The 23,577-nt window shown below is 40.4% G+C and overlaps 1 protein-coding gene across 1 annotated transcript in view; it reads left to right on the top strand.

The window, feature by feature from the left end:
* Nucleotides 1–23,577, top strand: part of CACNA2D3 (calcium voltage-gated channel auxiliary subunit alpha2delta 3) — a 776,419-nt gene that overhangs the window by 715,720 nt on the left and 37,122 nt on the right. The window contains exons 32-35 of the mRNA XM_032458250.1: nucleotides 9,212–9,287; nucleotides 12,299–12,351; nucleotides 13,853–13,908; nucleotides 22,723–22,834. Coding sequence (XP_032314141.1) covers nucleotides 9,212–9,287; nucleotides 12,299–12,351; nucleotides 13,853–13,908; nucleotides 22,723–22,834 — 297 coding nt within the window. The remainder of the gene's footprint in view (nucleotides 1–9,211; nucleotides 9,288–12,298; nucleotides 12,352–13,852; nucleotides 13,909–22,722; nucleotides 22,835–23,577) is intronic.

Below are 23,577 nucleotides of genomic sequence, written 5' to 3'. Positions count from 1 at the left end.
CACGAAGCTGGATCTGGGTATAAATACACCCATTTGATAGGTGGAAATAATGAGGCTTGGGAAGATTAAGAATTTGTCTCTGTGTAACAGAGCTAGATTCAAACATCCTGCAGTCTGAGCACAGAGAGAATTTTCTAGCTTCTGCCCTTTACCTGGTTCTGTGTACAACAGCATTGTATAGCATGTGGCGCTTCCTTCAGTTTTGTTTGAGACAAAGTAAAGGGCAGCTGGATAGCTGAGGAGGGTGTTGGCTCAGCATGCCTTATCTGGTCAAGCAGATCTTTCAGAATGGAGGCCAGCACAGTGATGAGATGGCCCAGATTTCTTCTGACTGAAGTTGATAAATCATTAAAACAAGTCATGTTCCCAGGTTTCACATATTTTCTCATACGATACTATATGCCTGGTCAGCTTTTTGTGTTTCAAATAGAGAACTTGAAATCCATCTTCATTCTTATCATGGAAAGTAAGTGGACTCCCTGAGTAGCCCTGACTCATTTAGGGCTTTTCATTTTAGCTGCTTTTCTTTCTCACTCTTGTTCATGTCGGGTAAGAGATTTGTATTCATATTTCTCAAAAACCACCCTTTATGGCTCTCCTTGCTGGCCTTGGCAGTGATATCACCCCTCTCATAACTATTAAGAGAAAATCTAGTTTCAAAATACTTGTGTTGGAATTCATGTATTTCCCCACCTCTTCTTGCTCCCAGTGATGCAAATTCAATGTTAAATATTCAGGGAAAAGGGAAAATACATATATAGCTGGTCGTAGGAGAGTGTCCCGGGTTCTTGTTTGGGCCTCTTTGGTCCACTGAACTTGAAGTATGAAGACTTCAGGTTGAGCCTTAGAATTGCCACTTTGTGGCCTTGGACAGATCCCTCAGTTTCTCTGAGCCTCAATTTCTTTGTCGCCAAAATAGGTGAGAATCAACTGAAATAAATGAAAATTTTTTTGCAAATTGCAAAGATACAGCAAATACGAAGTAAGATTAGCTCTTGGACAGGAGCTCCAAATGTCTGAGATATTTTTCTTAAAATTTTCTCCTTTCCTTTTTTAAATCACTAGTGACCCCCCCACCCCAAAGGTAGTTAGTACACAGCAGTCACCCCCACAGCACAGCCTTGGGGTGGCCTGGACTCAGCTAGCATCCTTGGAGAGCATTTAAAGCACACCTATGCTCCAGTTGTACCCCAAGAGATTCATATTAAATTCATCTGGGGATGGTGCCCAGGCATTTATGCTTTTTAAAAGCATCTATGTGATTCTCAGGTGCAGCCAGTGTCAAGAAATACTAAGTTAAAAGCACCAGGGTTCCAGTCTAGATGCTGCCCTTCAAAGCCGCCTGACTTTTGGCAACTTAAACTCCGGAATTTCAGTTTACTCTGCAGCAAAATGGAACTGAAAGAATGATTTATATACCTGCGGTGAGGGTTAAATGAAGTAATGCCTGCTTTTATCAGACATCCTTGTGGTTTCTGCTGAAGGGTCTTCCCTTGTTCTTTGTATATTTAATTAAGCTCAGGGAAGGAAAGACCAATGGGGCACACCTTGCCCTTGGCTTGCAGAGAAATGAACTGCTTGCTAATAATTTGTTTTGCTTTGGGAGCTACTGAGAGTTCCTATCTCTCTTGGCTGTGTCTTTTCTGTTTTGCTCTGTCTTGTTTTATGTGCATAGTGCAGCATGCCTGAGCTTTCACCCCTCCAAAACCATTCAGATTTTCCCTGTGGGGCCTGGTGAATGTCCTCTTCACCTCACCCCACACACATCCATTAACATAGTTGACTTTTGTAGAATCCCCTGTGGTGGCAGCTCTTTCTGCTCTTTAAATTGCCTTTCTGCAAAGGTGACTCATCAGGTAGGACTCAAGACTTGGACCATTTCTACCCATGTCTCCATATAATGGAACTGCACCGGCTCCATGGCAAGTGACTGGAGCTTTTCCTGTCTTTGGTGATCGCATTATATTTCAGCAAATGCCTTGGCCTCGGAGCCCAGAGGGTGTTAGAGGAGAAGTCTGTTATGTTTGGATGGCTATTCTCTAATGCCAACTGCCCCACTAATGTCTGATCCTCAACAACTCATGTAAAGAATGTAATGGCTTCTTGGCTTCCTGTTGACCTGACCATGTCCACAGAAGTGTGCTTTATCAGAGGTGGCATTGAAGGGAACAAGAAGACAGAGTGGATTGGACACGTGTGTTTCTGGGCCAAACTTTCTGGAATGCAGAGACATGGAGATCCCAATGGACCATTCTTTAAAATCCAGAACTGCTGCTTGAGGTTTCCTAATTACAATAACAGTAGTCACCTTCAGCTTCATCGTAATAGCAGGAGGTCTTATTTTTTTTTAATACTAATTATGGTTAGGCCTTGAACAACACAGATTTGAACTATGCAGGTCCACTTACACATGGATTTTTTTCAGTAGTGAAAACTATAATGCTACATGATCTGTGGTTGGTTGAATCCATGGATATGGAACTGTGGATATGGAGAGACTACAGAGACAGAGGGCAAATGGTACAGGGATTTTTGACTGCACAGAGGGTCATCTCTTCTAACCCCTATTGTTGAAGGGTCAACTGGACAGGCAAGGCATTATTCCAAGAAGTTTACGTGCACTACCTTAATTAATCCTCATAACAAATCTATGAAATGATGAGTAATTATTATTTCCATTTGAAAAAAGAACAACTGGAAGTGGAGGCTCCAAGCAGTAACTTGTCCAGGTTCACCCACAGTAGTGAGTTGGGAGATGGAATTTGAATTCACGTCTTTCAGAGTCCAGACTGCAGACCATGTTTTCCTAATCACCATTCATCTTTTCCCATAGTTGGAGAAGACTGAATTATTTTCTACAGAGATTTTTACTCATATTGATGCTTGTTTTGCTTCAAGAGATAATGAAAAAGAAGTCTTTCAAACTTGGAGTCTAATGCAACTGTTAGTAGTCAGTTCTACTAGAAATAATAGGAAATTCCAATATAGCGAAGGGTTAAAGAACATAGGAGTCTTTTTCTCTTTTATGTGAAGGAGGTCTGAAGATACTAATTTGGAGGCCTCATGTTGCCATCATGAACCCATGACCACGTCTTTTTTTCTCTACCTTTCTACAAGTTGGCTTTTTTTTTTTTGAGATTGCATTGCTATTTTTATTTATTTTTTTTAATTGAAGAATAGAATTGATTTACAATATTTTGTCAATATTTTGTTAGTTTCTGGTGTATAGCATAGTGATGCAGTTATATTCTTTTTTCATATTCTTTTTCAAGTTGGCTTTTAAACCTGAGATTACTTCATGGTCCAAGATAGCTGCTGAGGTCCAGCCATTACATCTGCAATCTAGGCTGGCCGAAGGAGGATTCTAGGAGGGCCAAAAGGCCAAGTAAAATTTCTTTATTAAAATATCTGTCTTTGTTAAAGTACTTACTGCCATATAATACTTCTGCTTAATCACATGGCCTCAGCTACTTTCAAAAGAACCTGGGAAATGTACATATCAAATAGTCAAGGTTCTGCTTAGCAGAAAAGGAGAATGGATATTGGACGACTATCATAGTGTCTGCTGCATCAACCATACCCCAGTTTGCTTCAGGCCACCAAGGTCCTCTAAATATTGAATCTGGCTTTTTGTGATAACCCCTCTGAAACTGTTATGAGGCTGTATTTCTAACTCCTAGTTTTCCCCACACCCCATGTGACATTCTGCACACGTGCCCAGTGCAGTCTGCAACACAAATGGTCATAGCCACCATAGCACATCTGTCCATGATGTCTGACCTCCGGCAGTTAAAGCAGAAGCACTCAGTGATACCTGTTGGGTTTGACGAGTAGTGATGACACTGGCAACACCCATGTCCCTAGGTTCTGACATCCTGAGTCTCAGTTACGTGCTCTACACTGTGTTACACACAGCTTAGACATTACCGTGGTGCAGTCACTGTGAAATAGAGACATGGCTTCAGGAACTTGGCAGAACCCAAGGAAGTTCCCCCAACATCCAAGTTTCTTGCCTCAAATAGATTTTGCATTCACTCATTCCCCAAACAGAATTCAGCTGGTTTCTTCTATTTCTTGAACAAAGAGGCAAAAGAAATGTAATCTTTTCTGTGTGGGATTAATCATGTTTGCATTTTCCCCTTCACTTTAACAAGGAAAGCAAATTTTCATGCAAGAGGCAGTTGAATGGGCAAACAAGCCACTGGCTAGGTGCACCTACTGGGCACGCATGCTTGTTATCTTGTGCCCTAGGATCAAAGCAGATGTCACTGGGAGAGCCACAGTGACTTCACCTTTGAGCCTTAGTTTCCTGTCCTATAAATGTAAGCATTCCCCTGGTACTGGAGATAATACCTGGTTGGCAGAAAGTAATTGATTATTTCCTATTGTTACTGCTTATATTACCTTAGGGTAAGATGCTGGTGTGATCAGTATCTGCAGCTTTGTTGTTTTTTGTATTCTCAGCAACTGTTGATGAAAAGCATTTGTTGCTGATAAACCTTCTGCCTAATCTATAGAATGAGTGAGGCTTCCCTCTCAGCCTTCTGCACTGGACCCTGAGTGGCCCCAGTACCCTGTGTGCTAGGCTTCTGGCTGATGCAGCCCCATGGCGCTTACTCTCTGCTAATGATGGGTGCTCATTAACTAGATTTGCTCTAGTGATTTCCCGTTGGAGTGTTCAAAGGCAGCTTCAGCTACCACTTGTGCTGCATTAGATGTGCTGTGCTGATCATAAAGAACACGGCAGTCTCTGGAAGAAGTTGCTGTGGGATGAGATGGCAACCAAGGCAAAGAGGGAAGAGCTCCTTCTGGATTTTCTGTTACCGCTCAGATCAACAGATTGAGCTTTCCACTCTCCTGGCTTTCTGAGATGTACGAATGAGTCAGGCTCCCCATGGTGACAATCACTTTGTTTACAATTTCCTATGTTCCTGCTCCATGACCTGACATTTGCAAGTTGAAAGCTGCCCCATAGAACATGTTTTATAGCTCAACAAAGAACATATTTTTACATGCTGCCCTCGTGAGTCACTTTGCTTCTACTACTTTTAGATTCAAAATTGCTTAAATATATCCCACGGCGGGTCTCTATGTCAGATGCCTCCCAAGTCCTGTTTTTAGGACTGTATTTACAAACATTAAGGTGTTTCAAGACTGGCTTTTAGGCGGATTTTCAGCCAAAGTGTGTTAGTTCAGTGAGTCATTACAGTTAAAGTACCTGGCCTCATGGGCACATAGTAGGTGTTTCACAGTTACTAACAAGCCTAAATCAACTGAGCTCATGTCTTTGGAATTCAACCTTCTAATTTTTAGAAGAAAAAAATTTTTTTTTGGTTGTGATTTTTGTCTAGTTGGAAAAGAGCAGAATCAGCAAAATGGCTTTAAGCAAATCCTAATGGCATGGACCTGTTACCCAAGGCTTTACCCAGTATAGGGCCCATAGTGATGCCCACACTTTGTTTGCATTGCTTTGAGTTTCTTCTTCAAAGATCGTATCTGCCTTCTGTCAAAGTTTCAAAGAGACCCATCTAGTGAGCACAGAGATGCTAATAATAAGGTCTCCCCAGCAGCCTGTGGTTGCCGTGGCCTGGTGGTGATGTCATGGGGATTAAGGCATGTTATCTGTAATAAGAATAAACTCCCACTGCTGAGTGCAGTAGTGCAGCACCAACCTTGGGCTGGGCACGATGCTCAGGGCTTATTTTAGAGCTGAATGAAAGCAGGCAGTTGTCATGTTCTTTAACTATAATCAGTTGAACAGGATATAGGTAGTCACCAAATGGAGTTATTTAGAACAGTAACAAAATCACTTCAGAAAGGGCAACAATCTGGAAGTCTCTTTCTACAACATCTAGTTAAAGCTGTCTAAGCGTGGAGAAGACAGAGGTTTGTTTTGTAACCTCCTCAGTGGCAGTCGAATCGGGAAAGCTTCTTTGTGAAATGAAAGGCAGGAACCCTGGCCTGGAGGCTGCCCCAGAGCAATTGAGTTTGGCCCCAACATGTAAAATGGAGCCTTTGAAAATGATCCCAGAAGAATCCTGAGCTGCCAACCATCTGTCTGTCAGGGCAGTTACCATGACAAAGGGTTCTCACTAGCCAGCTGGTCCAGCCTGGCCTGGTGATCCCACCATAGCCCCTCAGCTTGGGTTGAAAGTTAATTCTGGATATGGTTATGAGACATTATCTTGGGCAGCATTTCCTGTGGCATTACAGTAAGACCCTTGGATGGGGCACAGGGCTGAATTCTAAGCATTTCCTAGGACCTGTTAGAGTCTGCTGCTAGGCAAAAGTCAAGGTGAGGTGGGTTCAGCTTGGCCCCCATCTGATCCTGGCCCTGCCACTTGTTAGGTGTGTGAACTTTGGCACATTTTTAGGCTAGCTGAGACTTGGTTTGCCCCTCTGTGAAATGCGGATGATTAGAATATATCTTGTAGGGACATGCTTAGAAGAGTACCTTGCTCAGGTTGCTAAATAGATGTCAGTAGATGTTGGCTGTTGTTATCACGGTCCTAAGCCTGTGGATGGAAGTTCCAACATCATCTCTTGATAACCTCAGCCTGGCTTCTGAAAGTGTCTAGTACTGTAGTGTAGTAACAAGTGTGAATTTTACACTGCATTATATATGCCAATGAGCTAAGAAAACCAGGAGGCCTATCCATCCATCAGCCAGCTGGGTAAAGCCTGAGTCAATTCCCATTGCATTTAACACCACTCCCATTAATTAATAATGGCAGTGAAAAGCAGACTAATAAATTAAAACAGCAGCTGCAGCCCTGCCTTCTGTTGAATGCTTTCTCTGTACCAGCCGCTGTGCTAAAGGCAATATATGCATAATCACACTTAATCTTCACAACCAACCTACACGGTACCCATTGTTCTTACTATTTTACAGATGAGGAAACTGAGGCATGAAGAGGGTTTAAAAAAATTGTAAAAAGTGGATGAGTTAGGATTTGAGCTCAGGTCACTGATTTCAAAGCTGGCATGTGAATCATTAGGTCACACTGCCAGTCTCTTGTGCTTTTGGGAATAATGTAGCTTAAGAGCACAAAATACAGCAAAGAACAAAGTTAGGCCTTCTATTGTAAGGGTCATTGTAAGACTAGCACATTGCATAGTATATTGCAGTATCTTTCCACATATCTGATTATTTAAATTTCAGAACATCTCTGGGAGTCACTTTGTAAGTGAGAAAATGAAACTTCTGAAGAAGGTTAGCAACCTTAGATTGGACCCTGGGTAAATAGCAGAACCATCCTTTAAGCCAAGGCCAGACTGTATCCATGTCTATAAGACCCCAAGCACATGCATGTTCCACTCAGCTCATGCTGCCTCTTACTGGCTCTGGCCCAAATTCCAGCTGCAGAGACAAAGTTGGACCATAGGAAAAGAATAAAGCCAATAATAATTCTTGGCAAATCCTAGAAAGCCCTTTCAAGGGCACCTGCGAAATCCCCTGTTGAGGATGCAGACTGGCGTGGTAGGTCAGTCGAAGACAATTAGAGTTGTCCATTGTGGTCTGCAGTTGATTCCATTGCTGGGTTAGTGTCAGGGCTGCATCAGTGATGAGCTTTTCTGTGAGAAGTTTGTTCAGGGCCTTCCCTGAGCCAGATGCCTGACTGGTTTGTGGGCTTCATTTCTGTATGAATAAACACAGGTTCTGCTTGCATCTGCTGGGAGGAAAAAAGCCGGAGGACAGTGAACAGCACTAGAAATGTCCTGAAAAGGGAGGGGCTTTGGGGACTTGCCGGGAGATTGTGTGACACTGGTGTCCTCTTGGGCTTTGCTTCCTATGAATGCCTGTGTGGTGCTGGTCAGGGGCTGGTTTCCATCTAAATTTGGTCTGATGTGGCCAGTTTTCTGCTTGGTGCCCATAGATGTCCTTTGGTTAGTGATGTGTGTGATGTCTCTATTCATTGTCCAGAGGAGGAGGCCTTCATGTCACATCAGCTGACCTCTTCAATCTCAGTTGTGCTATCATCTATTCGAGATTCATGCAATTGGGCAAACATTCATGCATTTAACCTTTTAAAACTGAATACCTTCTTCATGCTGGCTGCTGTGCTAGGTGCTGTGAAACAGATCCAACCTCAATCTTGCTACATGTAACTTTTATTCTAGTGTACATTCCCAGCACAGCATTAAGTATGCTCCACATAAAGCACTGCATTATTTCAGAAAGGGATTCCTATAGGGAGAATTCCTTCCAGTCATTTAGAAGTTCATGGATTACAGTGTTAACATGCCACCTGGCAGCTGTTATGTAACTCAGGCTGGACTTTAAAGTGTCTCTCCTTTGGGGTGGCAGAAATAGTGGGAAGAGGAGCTGGGCGAGGAGGGTGAAATGCATGTCTTCTTTGGGATAAGGTGTTTACTCTGTCTAAAAGCTCCTAATTTCTTGATAAAAATTGCCATTCTTAGGGAAAAAGAAAAAAGAAAATTGCCATTCTTTTTTACTTTGTAAAGTTTTTGATGGGAAATTAAAATATCTGGAACAATCATAAAACAAAACATCATTGCAACTGAGTAAAGGCCATAACTGGAATGAGAGCTATATTTTTATCACCAGTGGAGGAAAAAAATGTCCGTTTTCTTGTTTTATAAACTGCACTGTTTTTAGTAAGAATATACTCATTATGGTGGTAGTAGTGGAGGAGGTGATTACAACTAACGAGCCAGCTGGTTTCCAACAAATTGTCAAAGTACAGGACTTATCTTGGTCCAGACCTGTTTCCTCATGCTTAAAAGAGATAGAGAATCTTGACATTTCTTAACCCAAAGTGGCCTTTCCTAGCTCTCCTTAACCTAGGAGACACGGGCCACATGGAGTCCATTGGGGACCCAGAATTAAGTTTAAAACAACATATTCCTTTGTAGTATCCTGGTCCAGGCAAACCATTCTTGTTCAAACCAAAATGTCTGTTTTGTCAAGTTGTGGGGGTGGAGGATGGGAGGTTTCCTTTCCCCTCTCCATCCCATTACCTTTATTCTCTTTGTTATTCAAGTTCCAAGTGTGATGTGACTGTCCCCAGTCTTGGACTTTGCCGTTTTCCTTGCTTGTCACCATTGTTAGGCCTGCCTTGATTTGTGTTTGTCACTGCTGCACTGGATCGTGGTGTTAGTGACTGTTCACCTTGCTGGTTGGTGCACAGCATCATTTGTTTTTCATGTTTTCCCATTTAGTAAAGCTCCTTTCCATTTTGTCCTATAGAATTACCCTTTATGACTATCAAGCCATGTGCAGGGCCAACAAGGAGACCAGTGATGGCGCCCATGGCCTACTGGATGTAAGTACAGTGCAGTCTCTCAGAAAACAGCTGCATGTTTCTTCTGTCTGTCCCTGTGTGTGAACGTATCTTTTTCTTTAGAGTCATCAAGTTATCTGTTTAAATATTCAAAACTGTGAATATTTAAATGTATTTCTTGACTTTACTGGTTAAGAAAAATCACTTCTGTTTAAACCCAAGCACAGTGATTATGTGAATGACTGAAATCTGATGGATTAATGCAGCAGCCCCCTTTTGATGTATAGAAAAGGGAAGAAGTTTTATCAGTTCTCTTATTCTCATATAAAAGAGAATTTGATTCAACAGAATCTTCCTGTTACCTGTGAACAAATTCACATTTTGATCAGATTCTTTAATCATGCTGCTGCTTTTAACATCATTTTCCTTGGATCTGATTCCATCTATGATACCACAGTTGAGGATCAATCAGTGTAGCTTTATATCTTTAGAAACTGGATTTCGGATCACCAGAAATTAACTGTTACAATTTACCCTCAGTTAAAGAATGTAATTTACAGTGTGCAAGCATTGTAAGTTTAGCCACCAGTAACTTGACAACACAGAAAAAACTAATATAGATACTTCAACATAGTCTAATATATGTGTATAATTATAACCATTACATGTTATCATTTTGTAAATTGCAAAAATCAACCTAAAATTTGGTTTGAAACACAAAATTTAAGAGCCATTTTGGTTTTAAGATATAAATATACACCTTCTTATTTGCAGATGTAAAATCTTGCAAAAGGATTATATAAAAACCAAATATTTAACATGATTCTCCTACACTGAGGGAGCAAAAAATGATTTGGAGCTGGAACATTTCTGAGAGGCAACTAGGAACTAAAAAATTGGACATTTTGAAAAATACCTCTTTTTGGTGAGAATTAACATATCTTTTCAAACCCAATTTCTCTAACCTTAACATGAATATTTCTAGACTTAAAATGTTCCCAAGATATGTTTTTATCATTAGGCTTAAAAGCTCAATGGCTTTATCCTTCTGAATGCTAATGTGCATTTAAATTTTTTAATCCCATGTTTGCATAATCCCTTTGTTTACCCTGCTTTGAGCCAGCATCTGGCAAGGAATGCTTGAGTACCCTTCCCAGGCCTCAGGGTGAGTTGCCCTTATACCTCCCCCTCCTCACCTCCAAAGCCTCGTTAATCCCTTTATATATTCTCTCCTACTCTGTGAAGGGGCACTGAAATGTTACTACACATCCAGGCAAGTACAAAGGCACAGAACTGTCCTAAGGTCTGATCACCCTGGTATTTTAAAAACAAAGATGATTATTTTTCAAGCCATAAGAATAGTAATGGCAGAACCACGGGACTGTCTGGATGCATTTGATTTTAGGAAATAGTTAAGAGTTCACATCCTTATCTGACCCTAATCCTGAAAGCCCTGTGATTCAAGGAATGACAGGACACACTTAACCAGAGCAAGAGATCCAGTCTGAAATCTAGGTGGACTAGGAGTAACCCCAGTGGATTGTTGTTGTTATTCTGTTCATTTGCTTACTGGCTTGAAATAGGGAAATTTCAAGAATGGTCACAGGTGTATAAATTGGTTCTTCTTTTATTTGAAACTGGATAATTTCCCCATTCCTAGTTCTAGTCTTTATCATCAAAATGCTGGGAAGGTAGATTTTAGCATCCATCCCATCACAAATGGTTACCAGGGAGTAAAGAGGGTGGGAAGGGATAAATTGGGAATTTGAAAATTGTACCTCTTGGGAGAGTGATGGGGATGTTAGCTATCTTGATTGTGGTGGTGGTTTCATGGGTGTATACATCTGTCAAAATTCATCAAATTGTGCATCTGGAATATGTGTAATTTACTGTGCAGGAACCATACCATAATAAAGGTGTTAAAAATGAAGGAAGGAAGGAAGAGGAAAGGAAAGAAAGAGAGAGAGAGAGGGAGAGAGAAAGAAAGAAAGAAAGAAAAAGAAAAAACAAAAAAAAAAAAAGAAAGAGGAAGGGAGGAAGGAAAGGGAAGGGAGGGAGGGAGGAAGGGAGGAAGGAAAGGGAAGGGGGGGAGGGAGGAAGGAAGGAAGAAAGGAAGAATTCTAGAGCTTGGGGAAAAAAAAAAAAAAAAGAAAGAAAAAGAAAGCAGGATTAGGCATTTCAATTCCCTGCTACCTAAAGGCAACCACAAAAGGTTCTGAGATTTTTCTGGACCCACAACTTGGGGCCCAGGCTTTGCCAATGTCATTGCCTGTCTGTCAGGTCCACCCACCACTCACGTATCTGGCATACTTAGATACAAAGAACTGACTGAGGGGGAGACTTGGTATTTTCCAGAATTCAGGAAATTGAATTATCCACATAGGAAATATCACAGAATAAACAATCCCATTGCTTTTTTTAATTAGAATATTCTGAAATAAAGATTAGGCTGTCAATGCCTTCTTTTATAGAGTGAAGGGGATTTTCTGCAAGGATAAAATCATATGTTTATATGGTTATCATTTTTTCAAGTCCTAATGTGTAAGTGTGAGAAAAGGCAGCCTAAGTCCTACGTAATTCATGGGTGGCATTAAAATCAAGTATGCAATTTTTGAGTATTTCAGTGAATGACGTACAGAGATGGAAAACGGGAAATCGCCTTTCCGAGAGGCAGCCCTGTGAATTACCATTTGAAATTAGTTATATGATTCCAGCCCCTCAGCATTAGGCTGCGAAATATTAGCCCCCAGAGGGTAACGGTTTAAGCATCGTTTACTGAACTTCCTTTTTCCTCCCAGAGATAACCCCTGTATTAGATCATGTTTATTTTACTTGTAAATCACATCTCACTACAAGGGAGTTCAAAGTTTTAGGATGTTAGTTTTGGGATACAGTATCCAACCATTTTTGTCTTTTAGCTAGAGCTTCACTGTTTTTTGACATGATATCAATCTCTCTAAAAGAATAACATTGTCTTTATGTAAAGCTTTAGGTTAAACTACTAATTTTGTGTGTGATACATTGTTTTTAATGAATGAAATTCTTCTCTTCAGCCTTATAATGCCTTCCTTGCTGCAGTAAAATGGATAATGACAGAACTCGTCTTGTAAGTACAATTTGCTGCATTTTAAAAAAGTATTATTGCTTTTCTTTTTGTGTTATAAAGTGAATTGGGAAACTTGCTTTGTGTTTTCAATAACCATTAGATGATTCATAATGCTCTGAGATAACTTCACTGAACATCTCGAAATACTGAATGCTGAGTCCAAAAAATTATCTTTCATTAAGTTATTCGTGGTCACTGCTTATGCCTTTATGTCACTGTTTAGCAGATGAACAGCTTACAATACACAAACCAAATTTATTTATTATGGTTACTGTTAAATTTAACGTAGATGTCTGGCTGTTTTTAATGCAGCCTGGGTGGGCTGTGGTCAGAAGAACAAATTGCCAGGGTCGTCCACTGTGCTACGTTGGATGTCTTGGCATGTGCAGGCATGGGGGCCTGTGCAGTCATGGGTCAGGGGCTTTCTCAGGTGTGATTTAATTGTTTACCCTGTCAAATTACAGTCCTGCTGGATGCATCTGTGACTTAGGTCAGACTTGAAATGGCACAAAGATGAAAGGCTTGACTTCCAGATGAGATATTGGACACATTACAGAAACACTGTGTCACACAGAAGGGAGGAATTCCATGGACCAGCATGGAAACCAGATCGTTCAAGCTGCACCAAACTCTCTTATTCTTATTTTCCCTACTAAGTTTCTAGTTTTGTGGATTTAAGGCAGAGGTCCTGCTATTTGATGAAGAAACATTGCCTTCTTTATTGCTTTAATGTAACCTATATTAACTTAGCAAAGTTATAACGTCAGGTGGGGAGTAAGTTCTACATGTATGTAAGAGACAGAAAATACAGGTAATAGTGGGATTTTGATTGTGAGCTGCTAGAGATAGTAGTCATGAGCCTGAGAAGGAAATGACTGAATTTTGATATAGCTCCATTCATTTGTAGGATGATTTATGTTACTTTTGCATTTTTCACTAGCAATTGAGAAATTATGATTTTTATGGAGTTGCATTGTGACATAATTTCATAGAAAGTAGTTTGTCCCAACTGTCTCCACCACCCTGCCCTACACACACACACACACACACACACACACACAAACACACACAAACACACACAACTGAATATGTGTGTGTTGCAATATAAATTTTGAAAGCATCCTTTATACTGCAGATCGTAGTCTAGGTAGAGAAAATTTTTTGTATTTCTGAACCAAGGCAGGGGATTCCCTTTAAATGTTGACATTTTACTATGGACTCAGACTATAACTAGAAAATAAAAATAACCTATAAAGCAGGATATTTCTCCACAGAGTCCCCGGGTATAGGTCAGCCTGATTTCAGAGTTTGGCTGGTATTGGTGATAAAATAGTCTTTCACAAGTTTGATAAAACCTAGTGAAAATTCAGTGGTTGCTATCTCCAGATTATGATCTTATTCTTTAGAATGAGGTGAGTGATGCTGAGTAACATAGAATGTCAGTCTTCCAGTCAGGGTGTTGGTAACCAAGTAACATTGGATTTTTCCATCACCTATTTAGGTTCCTGGTCGAATTTAACCTCTGCGGTTGGTGGCACTCAGATATGACAGCTAAAGGTAAGCAGCAACTGGCTTCTCTCTCCCAGCTCGGAGTGATAAACCTGGGGTACACCGGCTGCTTTCCATCAGAGATGTGCTTGCATAAAACTACGCATGACAAAGTGATGATTTTTCCTCTCTGTCAGCAAAAGGAATCCTTTGTGCTAAGGGCAGCGCTGTTCAGTCTGACAAAAATTCCACAGGTTTCTTTCAGCCTATGTTGAATGTACACTTTGGCCTGTTTCCTTAACTAAGGCTTTGAGTGCATACACTGCACAGGTGAATCTTCAAAAGTTAGTGGGCAGTGCTGAAATCTAAGGATCACAGACACATTGCCTATTTCAGGCTAAATGAAGGGATAACCATTACCTTTTTGCTATTACCTTCATAAGATATAAATCTGATCATATTACTTTCCCTGCTCAAAAACCATCCATGGCCTGAGCAGTAATTAGTAGAAACTATTAGAGGCCTGAGTTGTAGAGTTAGATAAGTTTGGATATGAGTTCTGGCTCTGAGGTTGGCCTTTATCAAGTTAGCTGATCTCTTCAAGGCTTCAGTTTCCCCACAGTTAGCAAAATAGAGAAAATAACAAATAATATTTATCTCTTATCATTTGTGTGTATGTATGCATTTAATGGTAAGATAAATCATGATATATGCTGAGCACAGATATAGTAAGCCCTTAAAAATGGTAGCTGTAATTAATTAATGATAATGGTGATGATGATGTTACCCATGACGGTGATGAATAGTCGCATCCCCATTCCATCTAAAACCAATGCTCCTTAGTGTGGGCTGTCTCCCAGCCATCTGACCTGCCTGTTCAGTCTCTTGTTTCTTAGATATACTCTGTTCGTTCTTTCCTTTGTGTATTCATTTATGTCTGTTTTTTAATTTTGATGCCAGGGACCAGCGGACAGCTGCCGTTATTATTTTTAATTAGTAGGGTGGACTGGTGACAAATCAGCATTCCCCCACAGGCTGGATATATTTCAGTCTTATTTCCTCCCCCCTGCTTACAACCCCAGGTGTCGACGAATCCTTCCATTCTCCTGGAAGAATAAGCAACATTTCCTTCCCGCCTCTGTCCCAGTCAGCTCACACGTTTTCCCAGCTTGTCCACACCATTATTGCTTCAGTTTGTTTGTGTGTTTTACACTAAACTAGAATTTCTTGATGGCAGGAGCCATGCCTTAACCACTGTTATCCCTTAGCACCAAACTGATGCTTGGTACATAGTAGGTGCTAAGTCTTTGCTTGTTGAATACTCTAATAAATCTTCCTTGTGCCAGGTATAACCATTTCAGTCACTGTCATCATTTTGTAACTAATAAATAGGCCCAATTTGCCTAAATTTGGGAATTCATTAATTTCTTGTTAGAGTATGAGATGGAGTAATATCTTCAGAAAGATCTACAAATACCTGCACTTGCATGGAGTAGCTCTGCTAGCAGCGAGCTGGACCAAGGATGTTCAGAGTTGGTTCCATCCTGGGAAGCTGACAGCCCAGCAGCCCAGGACCCAAGTCCTCTGCTTTCATACACACACACACACACACACACACACACACACACACACACACACACACTATACACTATCCTGGTGACCTTCAGGGTGTGGGCTTGATCCTTGTCATCTTCCTCCTGGGTTGGTACCAGCTTTAAATGGCAGTGAGTGCCCTTAATCCTACTTCTAGAAATACAGCCTAAGGAAATAAACTGAGAGTGGAACAAAGGATTCTATGACAGGATGATCTACACTATGGAATTTATGATTGCAGGTACTGGGAACTCTTTAAACGATGAACAAAATTTATTTATTTAAAAATAAGTTACAGCATAAAGATGGCCAACAGGCATGTGAAAAGATGTTCATTGTCACTAAATATTAGAGAAATGCAAGTCAAAACCACAACAAGTTATTGTCTCACACCGGTCAGAATGGGTTCTGTCAAAAAGTCTACAAATAATAAATGCAAGAGAGAGTGTAGAGAAAACACTGTTGGTAGGAATGTAAATTGTTGCAGCCACTATGGAAAACAGTATGGTGGTTCCTTAAAGAATTGAAAACAGAGCTTCCATATGATCCAGCAATCCCACTCCTGGGTATATATCTGGAAAAAACAAAGTCTAATTATAAAAAATACATGCACATTGGTTCATAAGAGCACCATTTATAATGACTAGACATGGAAACATCACAGGTGCCCATCAACAGATGGTTGGCTTGAGAAGATATGGATATATATATCTATATAGATAGAATATATATAGAGATAACAGATGTGCATATACCATAGAAAATATATTTTATATAGATCTATATCTTCTATGGTATATATAAATACACACACATACACACATAATGGAATATTACTCAGCCATAAAAAGGAACAAAATATTGCCATTTGCAGCAACATGGATGGACCTAGAGAATATTATACTTAGTGAAGTAAGTCAGACGGAGAAAGACAAATACCATGATATCAGTTATATGTGAAATTTAAAATATGATATAGGTGAATCTATATACAAAAGAAAACTAGACTCGCAGACAGAAAACAAACTTATGTTACAAAAAATACAGTCCATTCACAGAAAGGCACAGAAAACTTTAACATGATCAAAAATGCTTATTAAATTTAGTAATGTTTCATTTTATTTAATATTTAGTATATTTAGTAATACAAAGAAAAACAATATACAGAACTGTACAGACCCATCAAAAGCCACCAGTGGTTGGGGAGAGGGAGGATGTAGAGTCAGAAGTGGGGAGTCAATAAGCAGAGACCAAAATATGAATTAGCAAGAGAAAATTCTCATATACCCCAAAGAAAATTTTACCTAGAACATGAACCTGCTTTTGTTTAAAATGTGTATGAATTGAAAAAAGAGAGATGAGAAGATACCTACTAAATAGGTGCTTGTTACCTTTTTCTAGTCACTTTTCTTATTTGGTGAGCATGTCCACAATTTTACTATTATGAGTGGGAAGAGAGACATGAGATTAAAAGAGTAGAGGCCAAGAGAATGGATGGCAAGTTAGTTAGATAGCATCCCTCTTTGCAGCACCAGAGCCTGGGGACAAATTACGACTTCTTCCCAGGCAAGCTCTGAGCTCTGGGAGGTTGGAGTGGCTGTTTTGCCTAGAAGTTGAGTGTCCTGGCCTTGGAGGCAGGCAGCCTTACTATGCCACTTGCTAGCTGTGTGGTTCTAGACAAGTCATTTGTTCCTTCTGGGCTTTGGTTTCCTTATTTGTCAACAGATAACAATAGACGTAATGTGGCTGTGAGCAGTGGATTAAACTATGCATGCAAAGTGCGCCTGCAAGACGGCACAGAGCAAGTCTCCACACTTGGTGGGCAGGGCTCATGTTTTGAGTGGCACTGGCTCTTCTGGCTAAGATGTCTAGCTCTTTCTGAGGCAAATGCTCAGTGCTGGGGCAGCAGGCTGGTGGTCTTCAGTGGTTCACTTTTTGACATCCCTCTCATTCCTCTTCATACCCACGTGCCTGCCCACCCCTGGCTGAGGGGTTTTGATGGTGATCATGAGGGTGCCCTCCCTTCATGCCAGCCTTCATTGCTGCTTCCTCTATTTTCACCTTGGCCTGCTTTGCTTCCCTTCCCTAGGACCTGCTGCCACAGGCATCTGCCCACACTCTTGTTCTGATCCTTGACATGCACAATTAGTTGTTGAGTTTCTGTTGAGTGCCAGCCCCGGTGATCTCCGCTTAGACCAGTGGTTTTCAACCTGGGAGTGATTTTGCCTCAGGGGTCATTGCAGTATCTGGAGACATTTTGGATTGTCACAACTAGGAATGGGAGAGAGCTACTGGCATCTAGTGGGTAGAGGTCAAAGATGGTGCTGAACATCCTACAACACACAGGACAGCTCCTCACAACAAAGAATTATCTGATTCAAAATGTCAGTAGTGCCACTATTGAGAAACAGTGGTTTAGACCAAGTGGTGTAGTTTAGGAGAGATGAATAAAGAAGAGGGATATGGTCTTTGCACTCATGACAGTTACAGAAACTTGTGAAGGTTCCCATTCTGAAATTTCATATCCCCATCTTCCCCACTCCATTTTAGCTAAGAGGAATGATGTGATATTTCAGATCTCTGTTTTCTGTCTTAGGAAGCTTTTTAAACAAACCTAATAGATGATTCCAAATCCTCTCACTCCACGGACAGACTGTAGAAAGGTCTTGTCAAATAGTTACATCATCTGCACATAGTGTGCCAATATATGGTGCTTTTCCCTTTCCAGAGTGCTGGCAGTAGGTTATCTTCAGATCTCTTCAATGCACCTGAGGGATGGGGATTGATAGAATTTGTCACTAAGCCTCTCTGAGGCACCTGTGTCAGACAGCTAGTAGATACTGGACTAAACCCTAAGCCAAGACCAGCCACCTCTGCTGGAAGACGGCGAGAGACACAGCTGGCCTTCTGTGAGCCTGTGTTGAGCAGGCTGCTGCATGTGGGTTGTCTCATTCAGACCTACAGCCCTCTGCTGGGCATGGCTATGACTTTTTCCATTTTCTTGTTGAAGAAACTGACTCAAATGAGGGTGAATGCACTCAGCCACGGAGCTGCTATATGAATCTGAATCTTTGTTAAATGTAAATGTGAATCTCAGACACAGTGTGAGTAGAGAAAGGTTTCAAGCACCATAACAGTATTGCCTTGCAAGGTTTCTTCATTCTAAATTTACCCTTCCCTCACTGGATAAAGACCCTGAGCTGAGACATACATCTTTGTTTAGCTAAAAATGGAATCCATAATTACACTGTTTATCTGCTTCATTTCCTTAATGAAGGGGACTGTGGAAGGCCATTTCTGCTTGATTATCACAAAGGTATCATTTTGGTGAAATTGCACAAAGAGAATGGAGCTTGCTGGCACCCGGTTATGAATGGGGGTGCATTCACAGCGACAAAAGAAGAGGACAGCTTTTCAAATGGCAACTCTATTCATTCCTGATTGTCTGCACATAATTACTGTGAACCCAAGTCAGTTATTCTCATCAGGGACATTTGTTGCTAAGGGAAAATTAAAAAAATTCAATTGTGTGGATCCTCCATTGGGTACTTCATTGTGAGTGAGTGATAGGTTCTGGCAGCTTCAGCCTGAGACATCCAGTATGAGTGGGGTGGGAGGCGGACAGGGTGATAGGGAAGGATGGAGGCCCTGGGATGTGGCCACGTACACGTGTCTGGGCTCTATAACTTGTAGTGGTGTGACCATGGGCAAGCAGTGTCACTTAATTTCTCTGAGTTTTAGTCTCTTCATCTGTAAAACAGGATAGTAGCTGAGCCTTGCTCACCACATGTTGGTGAGGATTCTGTCCATCAGAGGGCCTAGCATGGTGTTTGGCACATAATAAGCACTTAGTTTTGGCTGCAAAGTTGGCGGTGGTTGTTCTACTGTTTAGGTAAATGGTGATCTAGATGAGTCACTTTCTGTGGTATTCAAGGCAGGCTACGCCTGCTTTCTGAACCCCTGTTTTCCTTTTTGGAAAAATAAGGAATCAGTTTAGCTGAGCTCCATGATCCTTGAGTACCTACATCTTTGTAAGATAATAAGTTTTAAATGCCTGAGAGTTAAAACAGTACTCAGTAGATGGTTGGCGGCCTTAGTTATTGGTTTGAAATTCCATAGATTAACAGTAATGACTGGCAAATATATGTGGTGTTTTCCATGGCACTCCAGACAAAGAAAGGTCTTCATAATAAACCATGTTATTTAGATTACATGTAGCCCTGATTTTATGTGATAATTCGTGCGTTTCTCAAAAGCACCAAGCAACTTCCAGGCAGTCTATAGTCATGCTGCAAATAGACTCAATGGTTTATCACTATGTCAGTATGGGTGCCTGCAGTTGTCAGAGGAATACAAATTTCATCTTCAGAAAGGTTCAGAGCCAAATGAATCTCGCCATTGATAGTGTTGGACTCAATGTTGCATTGTATCTGGGCCTAGACAATTAGAATTAGATATGGTGCAATTTTCAGGGTTATTTAAATCACATGTGCTGCCTATCTTCGCCTGCCCCAAAGACCTTTCTTCCTTTTATTGGCCAAACTTCACAGAGCAGTTAAATATACATGTGCTGGACCAGACAGCCCAAGTTCAAATTTTGGCCCTGCCACATACTCACTGGATGAATTTGGGCGGTTAACTCCAACTTCCCCTCCAATCCCCTCCAACTTATGAAATAGAGATAGCAGTTCTTCTTACCTCAAAGTTATTGTTTGTGATGTTTTACTGTAAAGTAAATTAATATGTGTATAGTGGAACAGCATCTGGCGTATAGTAATTTCTTAATAAATTTAGCTGTTACCATAATTGGGTTATTATATGCCGTCTGCATGATGACATATCACTACCATATCTACTTATAATCTATGCTTTTGTTTATTTAATGTTTATTTCACTTTAACTGACTGACTTTTTGAAATTTAAATGAATTAAACATTAAAAGGAAGGTTCCCAAATTAAAAGTCACTATTGCTTGCCATAAAGAGAAATTCAGTTGTTACCCTGAAAGTAAGCAATGCTATCAAATTGTACTCAGATCCTCTGAGCTTCATGTTTGGCCTCCATAGGAGAAAAGGAGAGAAGAGCAAATGAAAGAAAAATGAAAGAAAGATGGCAAAAACTCCCAAGCATCAAACAAAGACATCCTCCTGACAAAATCAGGGGCATTGAAAAAGAAACAGGAAGAAGATGGTGTTCTCACTAAGTGCCTCTGTGTTGTTACTGTTGGACATGGGCTGCCTAAAATCCCCTTGCCTTCCACCCAAGGAAGGCAGTTTGCCATTAGGCACTGAGAGTCTCCCATTTCCTTTGTCTGTGTTATTTGCCTGAAAAACACCATTCAGGAGAATCATTCATTTATTCAGCAAGCATGAAATGACACTTTCTGTGAGCTAGCCCCACAGGGCACAGGGGATAGGCAATCCTTGGGACCTGGCCCTTTGTGGGCATGATGACTATCAGCTTGGTACCCTTAGTGGAGTCAGGATCAGGGAGGCAGCCACCTGCTTGCCTTTCTAACCAAACAGCAATGACTCAAAAAGGCTGACAATCTGAGGATTCAATGAAATAATATACACAGTGGACATCCTGGTGGCAGTAAGCGCATACACTTAAGTAGTTCTAGTGATATACCAGCCACTTTCCATGGATGGATTCATTTGATCTTCAAACAACCATGTGGAGTTGGTTCTGTTATTCCATTTTCCAGATGAGAACACTATGGTGTGGAGAAATTAAATACCCATCTGATGTCACACAGCAATGGCAGAATTCACAACACCCAGAGTTTCTGCTCTTAGCTGCCATGCAATTAGCCCATCTCCTGGCATGTAGATGATTAATGCCTACAACTAGCATTTCATGAAGGCTGTGTGTGGATGGGGGGCACACATGTGTGTGAAAATGTGCATGTGTGTCACTCTGTTAAGAGCTGTACATACTTTAGTCTGTTTGTTCCTCGGAACAACCCTGTAAGTTAGTACAGGAATCTTCCCTTAATGTCAGTGACCAGTCCTGGAAAATCACATGTTATGCATAAAAAAGCTGATTAAGAGTCTACTTCCTTTTGTTTTAAATATGAAAAATTACAATGTATTATGCTTCAATCAACCCAAACCCCCAATCAGTTTCCTCAAAATAATTAAAGCTTAGTAAAAATCCTGTATGTAGAAGAATCACATTATATTATATGTATATAGTATATATATTATATATATATATATTCACAAGTATATATTTACATTTCTATATAAACATCAGCCAAAAACTTTATACAAAGTTTGGGAGTTGGAAACCTGTAAGCAAGCATTCTACTGGGAAAATGTTCATGAGTAGACCTCTTGTGAAGAGCACCTGTACTACTGGCATCTCCATTTTACGAATGAGAATACTGAGGATTAGCTAAAAGCAGTGAGGCAGGACATTGTCCAAACTTCTCTTACTTTACCCTTAACCACTATTGTATAGGATCTCTCATCATTGTCATCATCATTAATGGCCTCATTAGAATGCTAGGATTATTTTGTTTTTGTTACTATTGTTATTATTATTTGACATTAGCACTCATTATACTCCAGGTACTGCACTAAGTACTCAGTACATATTGTTTCATTTAATTCTCACATCAACCTCTAATAGAAGGACTATATTCTCCCCAATTTGTAAATTTTAAAAACTGAGACTTAGGTTTTGGGATTTTACCACTGGACATAACTTGTTTAAGTTATTTAATTGACCACCAAGCCTTTACCAAGTACCTGCTATGTAATCATCCACATACCAGGGTCATTTAGTAGTACTATCTTACTAGACAAGGAAATTCATCATAGTAGGATTAGGCTCATGGCTCTGTTTCAAAGACATTATGCATTTTACTATTCCATATTTCAATTTTGTTTCTGTAATAAAACCATGCAGTTGTATCATGACCTTTGTCTCACCCTAAATAATATGGTATAACTTGTATTTTATACATTTATTCAGAAATATGTATGTGTATGTGTTGTTGCTAAGTTCAAGTAAGTCTGAGACCCAGTGACTGATGTTGTCCCAGAAAGTAGAATTCTTGTGATGCATAAATGATAGTTGATCACGCCAACAAAACTGCTTGAGGAATTATAGCTTATAGAGTTGCTTGGCAGATGAAATCACTTGACTAATTAGAAAATAATGCATTATGCTGTGCCTAGAAAAATCACAGAGCAGCAGGAGCAGAACTGCGTTCTGAGTTACTGTGGGCTGCCAGTCACAACAAAGCCTGAGCCTTTATCTTTTCCCCCCTTATTCCTACAGCCCAGAAATTGAAACAGACCCTGGAGCCTTGTGATACTGAATATCCAGCGTTTGTCTCTGAGCGCACCATCAAGGAAACCTCAGGGAACATTGCTTGTGAAGACTGCTCCAAGTAAGCACCCCACCCCCTTTCCTGCTCAGTGTAGAACTCTCCCAGATGGGCCAGTGTGACTGGCATGCACAGGATTACGTTGAGAGCTGGAAACATGGCTGCCCTCTTGTGTATTTTCATTAGCTTGGAAGAAATACCACTTGGCTTTGTTAGAGAGATCACTTAGAGTTTGGGAAACATTCAAATATACATCCTAGTATATAGGAGATTTTTAGACTAGTCTGTATATGGTTGGACAAACACTAATTGGTCTTTTCCCAATAGACAGTTGACAATTTCAGATGTTTGGAGAAAGTTCTTGGGTGTTTTTACTGAAGGCACTAAGCCTTCAGGATTCACCCAAATCTGCCATATTGGAGTTGATTTCTTGGTGGCTTAATGTGAATGTCTCTGATTAGTAATGAGATTTGGCCTCTTTAACTGGTTTTATTGGTCATTTGGGGTCTCTGGCCTCTTCATTCCTGTTGGCTGTTCTGTACTAGGTAGCAGACATATTCTTACTGATTTGGGCATTCTTTCTATGTTTCAGGTACAATTTCTTTGCAGTTCTATGCTTTGTATGCGTGTCTTCTTATTCCTCTAAAATTTTCTTTTTGGAGATGTCTTTAGATGCATATAAATTTTCTTTTGTTTTTATTTTAATGTAGTCTAATATATTCTTACTTTCTTCTTTGATGTGTGCATTTTGTGCCTTGTTTCAGAAACTAGCCTCTGCCGTAACGTAGTAAATAAATTCTCATATA

The sequence above is a fragment of the Camelus ferus genome, chromosome 17 (assembly GCF_009834535.1).
Source record: "Camelus ferus isolate YT-003-E chromosome 17, BCGSAC_Cfer_1.0, whole genome shotgun sequence".
Classification (NCBI taxonomy): Eukaryota; Metazoa; Chordata; class Mammalia; order Artiodactyla; family Camelidae; genus Camelus; species Camelus ferus.
This window is presented reverse-complemented; position numbering and strand designations above follow the sequence as displayed.